Consider the following 7,134-nt stretch of genomic DNA (forward strand, 5'->3'; position numbering starts at 1 on the left):
TTTCTGTACTCGCATATCTTTGAGAATTGGGTAATTGGTTTAGCTATGCATTCTGGGATGGCAGAATGGCTAGTTGAATGGGTCATCAGCTTATTAATATGAAAATTTAACTATGGATGTAAACTGTTTGTGTGTAAACGTTATGCGACAAGCCCAGCATTGTTTTATAATAAAACATATTAAAATGAATCGGTTCCTAATCATTTTTTATATATACAGGCAATAATCCTGCACCTGTTTTTAAATGTTTAACTTCTCATCATCATCTTAGATGCAACCCAAGACGGTTGTGTGGTCATACTGTACCACTTTGACAGTTAAGTCCATAGTAATACACGTATACAGTTACAGTATGTATATTACATTTCCATAGGGACATTTCCCCACCAACATGGAATGCTTTCAGTAATATATATACAATGCATAAATATGATATGCCATATTTTTTTGTCATATGTACTAAGTCTTTCTTTCAAAAATAAATGACAATGTATTGTTGCAAGAAATGTCAAAGCATAGTAAATTAACGGAACACTACACCAGTGGTTCTCAAAGTGGGGTCCAGCTATCCCCAGCAAAGTTAGTTAATATAGCATCAAATCTATCAATCTACAAGCTCACTCACAACACATCGTGATGCATTGTGAGCTTGTAGATCTGCTATTTTATTTTTCTTTAAATCCGGTAAACAAAAATGACACATTTTAATAGTTTTTAAACATTTTAACAACACACATCTTGTATGGTGGTCCACGGCCAAATACAATAATTCGGGGGTTCTTGACGTAAACAAGGTTGTTTGAGAACCACTGTACTGCACTACACTATATCCAAAAAAATACAGAATACTATTATATCAGTGGGGGGGGGGGGGGATCACTTATTGATCAAATGTCACACTATTATAGTATAGTGACTATACTACATCAATAAAACATATACCATGAATACATTATGTTGTCAGTGCCATAAAGTCCTGCATTGATTTCTTTCAGCCAGCAGGTGTCGTGGCAACACAGAACCTTTTGTTGCCTTTTGGAGTCATAATGTATTACATGATGTCATACATTATGAGTTATGACTACAAAAGGCAAAGAAAAGTGTAATGTGATGTAATTTACATCAACGTGTGTTATGTAGTTACATCAATCAATATGTTTAATAATAATACCAGCTAATGTTCCTGCCTTGTTGACAATTATCTTTGCCTGCTTTACATGTTCTTTATGGTAGTTCATAGCAATCATTTCTTTTCATTTGTTGTTTTAGAGGGAAGGGAAGGAATGTACCAATGCTACCATTTCTTAATTCATTTTCAGTAATCCCATCAGTGTCTTTTTGCAACGAGGTCTGACTTGGACGTCGTGTTGTATGGAAGTGTTTTTGATCTGGTCTGTAGTTTTCAAACCATGTGTCTGTCTCTGTAAAAGGATAGATAGTATATGGATCATTAGATTACAGATTAGGGACTACAGAGATTAAGATAGTAATTGTTGCTTGCTACAGTATATTATTGTATATAAATTGAACCACTATTATAGGCATGACCTTTTGTGGGAAATCCTATAAAACTAAAGGGACACAGACAGACAGGTACAACGTGTACTCTGACAATGCACCTGTAACTATGACTCAGACATATTGGTCGGATTGGTGCTGCGATGTTGGTGTGATGTTGGCCCGAACCTCTAGTGTCGAAAAACGACCTATTCTGTGCCTGGCTGGTCGTAGTTTTACATAAAAAACATTCCAATATAATGTACTCACTCCATCACTCTTTGTGCTTCGGTGCTGCAATGTTTGTCCATATGAACAATAAACAAGCCTTAGATTTCCATATCAACACTTTTATTAAAGGGATCAAAGGTATAAAAGGTCAAGCAGTATAAAACCAGACATAACAAAGAAACAACAGAATATATACAGGAGTCATTATGAGTGACATACTTACAGTGTTTACTATATAAAATAATATTAACAACAGAATACACATAATATTAATAACCGATGCTGAGGAAGGAGACATATTACTGTAGAATCTACAGTATGTTATTTTTCAGATGGCCACAAGGGAATCCTCTAATCTGCCCCCCCCCCCCTTTAGTCCCTGATAGTGAATCACATCATCATTGGATGAATTTTTGATTTAATTGACATTTAATACATTTATTTTTTACATTTTTTACAGTATACATTTTTGAGGGATTATTTATTAACAGCTGAGCTTGCTTACACTGGACTGGACTTTTGCGGTTGTTGTTGTTGTTGTGTTAACGGCGTGTGCCACGGTATGATGCAGGTTTCCTTGTTCTGCTGCTGCTGTTTGGGGCGATGCCTGGCGTGGGCTCTTGGTGGTAGTGGTTCTTGAACCATTTGAACAGTTCCTTGACTGTACGGAACATCTGAGAGCGATACCGCAAACCGCTTGGGGTGATGGTCACGTACTCTACCAGTGGTCTCGAACGAGGCTGGTAGCCCAGTATGAACTTACCTGGAAGATCTTTACAAGCCGAAATAATATATGGAATAAACTTGTGCTGCTCCCTCTTCGTCTTTACCAACAGCTCCTCCATTTTCTTCCTGTCTCCTCCATCGCACTCCTGGAAGTGTTCGTGCCTCAGTAGATCCCGAGCGAACCCCGCCATCGGCTGAATGTAGCGAACTGTGATCTCATCCAGATCATCAAACTCCTCTGTGTTGATCCAGAGCTTGCGTCCCAAGCTTAAGGCGTTGTCCTTGCCCTCCTCTCTAACACACGCATGCTGGTGAATACCTTCCGCCACCTTCCAGGTCACAGTGAGGTAATCCCTTCCTTTGCTGCTGGGCCTGATGACCAAGTCTCCCTGGTCCATCGACTCCATCAGCTCCTCTGCCTGCTTGAAACCAATATTGTGGAAGTTGCTGTGATGGATCGAGCGCTTTAAATAGGGTGTTTGCTGTGTTTGCTGTTCTTTCTTCTTGAGTTGTTCCTCTTCCTTCTGGTCCTCTCTCTCCATGTCAAAGTCATAGTAGCTGTCCTTGGGGAGCTTCCACTCGTTGCTCTTGTCCATCAGGTCAGAGGTGCGGCACGTCAGCTCAACGCTGAACCTCTCGATGTTGATGTTCATGATGCGAGAGTAGACCATCATGCCCACCTTGACCTTCTCCTCGGGGTGTTTGATCGCCTTGTCGCTGAGGGAATTGGTGCGAATGAACCCCTCGATGCCATTGTCCAACCTGGTCCGAACACCAATAGCCTGGCCTGGACAGGACCTGTTCTCCAAGTGGTCCCACACCTGGTTGAGTTCAGGGAAGTTGTCCTGCAGGCAGGAGGGACACTGCCACAGGCCTGTGACCTTGTCACGATTGACGTGGTCATATCTCTCTCGTGGCGACCGGTGAACGATGCCTGTTACCACACTGGTGATCAGCTTCCCTATATAGAAGGTCTCTGGGGTCTCCTTTGTGAGCAGGTTAAATATCTGCTCAGTGTTGGGGACTCTGAAGGGAACTCTCAAGTCTTTGTACCTGCAGCTCAGCTCAGCACGGATGTCATAAAGAGTGATTCCCTTCTTGCCATAACGCTGTCTCTCCAGCTCCTCTGCGAAGGTGTCCAGATCTATATCTTTGAGATGCCCTGGGTTCTTGAGGATCTCCTCCAGTGCGCCAGCCAAGTTGGCATCCTCTGCTGACCTTTCATACTCCATGGCGTCTTCAGCCATCTTCCGAGCCAATGCGTACGTCTCTGGGTGGACCCGGGAACTATCCAGAACCTCGATGTACAAGTCTGTTCTGTCTCCAAGGGACGCAGTGTCAATCTTGATGAAACCGGCACAGTTGATGAAGACTGTGGGCTCCATGTGACACATGGTGACCAGCTGGGATCTGTTTTCCAAACGAGTGTTTTTCTGCTTCAGAATCTTGAGGAGGTGAGGGCCCTTCCTTGGTCCAAGGCCACACACATACTGGACAAGGCTCTGGGTGTAAGGATGGGCGATGGCCCTGTTTACGTCCACTCCCACCTCGTTGACCCGGTTAATGAATTCACAGTGCAGAGCGTTGAGCAGTTCCTCTTTCCCTATGTTCTCCTGTAGTGGGTGCAGTTTGAGGCAGAGGATGTCCTCGTCACTGCTGCAGACGTGAGTGTACTCTGACAGAGGATCTTGGATCTTCCTGGCTATGGACACAGCCTGTCGCAGCACTGGTGGGAAGTCTCTGAAATCAGTCTCAGACTCCTTGCTGTTCATGTACAGTGTAGCCAGTTCATTGTCGACCAGCTCCACTCGCACAGGGGGCAGAGAGGATTCTTGTTGAAGCTCACTGATGGTCCTCTTGATGTCCTCCATTATCATGTAGGCGTCTCTATTCTCTCCGGCAACTGCAACCACATGAGGTTTCTTGCTCTTCAGAAACTTCTTCAGGTTTTGAATATCATTAGCCTTTTTAACCCTCTCATCTTCTCTAAAGGAGTTCTTCCTCTTCATGAAGTAGGGCAGACGCAGGAAATCAGTCACCTCTCCCTCACCATTGATGAGAGCACAGAACACTGGTGTGTCCCTGCCAGGGGCATAGGCGACTCCCAAGACTCGGACGCCTTTGCCTTGACTCTCATCCATCAGGTCTTTCACCACCTGCTGATCTGGCCTGTACGGAGCCACCTTCAGCCAGTTGAACAACCGCTTACAGCAGGACCGGACAATGTTTTCCTTGGCCTCTGCAACAAGCTTGTTCTTGAGTTCCTTCGACAACTGAGGGTAGAGGAACTGGGTGAGGGCTGTGTCTATGGTCAAGGCCCACTGCCTGTTCCATTCTTGCACCTGGTGACTGAACTCCTCCCTGTAGTAGAACTGTTTGATCTCGTCGGAATATGTCTGAGGAGGATGCCCTTTGACACCAATCATATCAATACAGATATCTATGGTGAGCAGCCCCTCCTCCTCAGCCAAGCACATCTTAAGGAACTCATCCCCTTTCAGCTGTGTCACACCCTTGTTCTTAAGGTACTTGAAAGGGTAGGCAAAGTGAGCCTCGTCTATCTCCTTCTTGCCTTTCTTGGTCGGCTTGATATTGATCTTTGCCCTCTCCTGGAAAGTCTGCCTGAGAACACGTTGAATTAAGGGCTCCCGGGCAATCTGCACTGCCACCATGTACCTGGCCCCTTCAAGCACTGCCTCTGGAGTTGTGAACTGTCTGCAGACATAATCCTTGGCCAACTCCATCGGTTCATCTGGGAATTGCTCCATCTCGTGGCGCTGGTATTCGTCTCGCAAATTTTCTCCGAATTGCTCCGGTGTTAAGCCAAATTTGTTGGCCATACTATGAAGTCCCACACTCTGGCAGATGTTGTACATGTCCCTGTGCGAGGCATGCTTCAGATCCTTGAGGCAATTCTTGCCTACTTTCACAGAGTTCTGCATCTTGGGGATGTCTTGGTTGTAGTACAGCAGGAAGTGCTTGTACACATCCCTCAGTTCGACGAGGGTCTGGACTTCGTTCAGCCTCTCCATGTCGGTTGTATCCAGGGGACGGATGCCTTCGGTCAGGGATTTGTCAGGGTTAGCGGAGATCTGCTCACGCTGGTAGGACTGCATCCTCTGGAAGAGCCTCATCAGGTTCTGCTTGCGATTCTTCAGTTGAGTCCACTTCTCATCCCATTGCCACACCTTCCACAGGTCATTGATGTTTAGTTCTGGTTCCACATACTCCTTCCTGTAGAACGCTATGAATGGAACCTCAAAGTGCTGGTTCCTCATCAAGTCAAGGGCCTCCTTAATCTTGACAATTGTCCTCTCACCTTTTTCCTTCCTGCTGAAGTTCTTGGTCCTTCCTCTGTCTAGGTAATCTGTGCTTTCCTGCATGGAAATAGCTGGGGTGGAGAAGCCATGTCTAAAGATCCATTTTGCTTCCTCCTCCAGCTCATCATCCTCAGCAGATCTCACAGGGACTGGCCGTAGCTGGAACCTCTCAGGCATGTCGGTGCAGCGGATCTCTTTGTCCTGGTGGGTCATGTAGTTTCTCTCCAGCTCACTGGGCTCAAAGAAATCCAACACGCTTTGCCTTCCCTGCCGCCTCTTGGTCAGCTTCTTGGGCCGATCCCGGCCTTCCTCATCCTCCTCCTCTTCCTCTTCTTCCTCCTGGTCATAAGTGTCGCCAAAGTCGAAGTCCCCACCAAAGAACTCCTGGGCCTCCCGCAGGGCTGCATCGGTGGTATGTGCTGAGAATGTCTTGCCCCTCTTTTTGGTGACAGGTTGGTCGTCATTGTCCACAATGAAGTCATCTATGTCTGACTCCTCCTCCTCCTCCTCATCATCTCCCTCTTCGTCAGACATATCATCATCATCTCCCTTTTTGTCATTGACGCCACGCCGAACAGGCATATCAACAATCTCTCCCTCTTCCAGCTCGACCTCACCATCCCCATCAGCAGCAAAGATCTCATCAGCAATCAAGTTCTTCAAATCATTGTCCTCTTCATCATCATCCATCGTCTTCACACGTTTGTATTTATTTTTCCTCCTTCTCATTTTAACACCTGTATTCTCCTCAATGAGGTCCAAATCATCGTCATCTAGTTCGTAACTGCGTTTCTCCCGTCGACGTCTGACTTTACCCTCTGAGTCACTAACTCCTGCACTCACACTCCTGGCCTCCGTCTCGTCCATCTCGTAACTATGTGGACAGCCACAGTCAGTCATCTTCTCATCAGCTCTCTGACGCTTCATTCCTGGACGCTGCCTAACAGGGGAAAGACCTGCCTTTTCCCAACACCGCTTCAGGCAAATGTTGATGGACATGTTTTTCCTCTTCTCTTCTCTTCTCTTCTCTGATGTTCTCTGCTGTTGCTCACTGTCTCTGCTGTTCTGTGATTCTGCTGCTCTGATCCGTTGCTGTTCTGCTCTCAAGCTTCTAGAACTTCACACTGAGGTGTTAGTGACATTGCAGGCAGGGTCATTGCCAAATATTGACTGCCCTGTCACTGCCACGTCAGTGACGTGACGTCACTGCCACCGCCACGTCAGGGCAAGACGAGAGACGCGCGCGTAACCATAGCAACGTCCACAATCAACACAAACACCTGTTGACATCGCCTCGCGCTGCATTGATTGTGGGAGATTCGGTAACCATAGCAACAGCAGAAATACAACAGTCACCTAC

At 45.9% G+C, this 7,134-nt stretch overlaps 1 protein-coding gene across 1 annotated transcript; it reads right to left on the minus strand.

Annotated features, from left to right (window-relative positions):
* Nucleotides 1–2,270: 2,270 nt before the first annotated feature.
* LOC311037781 (transcription elongation factor SPT6-like) lies at nucleotides 2,271–6,701 on the minus strand (the record flags this gene model as incomplete). Its single annotated transcript, XM_084047071.1, has 1 exon — nucleotides 2,271–6,701. One exon carries the CDS (start codon nucleotides 6,699–6,701, stop codon nucleotides 2,271–2,273), a length of 4,431 nt encoding a protein of 1,476 aa, XP_083903197.1.
* Nucleotides 6,702–7,134: the final 433 nt, after the last annotated feature.

The sequence above is a fragment of the Gymnoscopelus microlampas genome (genome assembly GCF_963454915.1).
Source record: "Gymnoscopelus microlampas genome assembly, chromosome: 21".
In the NCBI taxonomy this organism is placed as follows: Eukaryota; Metazoa; Chordata; class Actinopteri; order Myctophiformes; family Myctophidae; genus Gymnoscopelus; species Gymnoscopelus microlampas.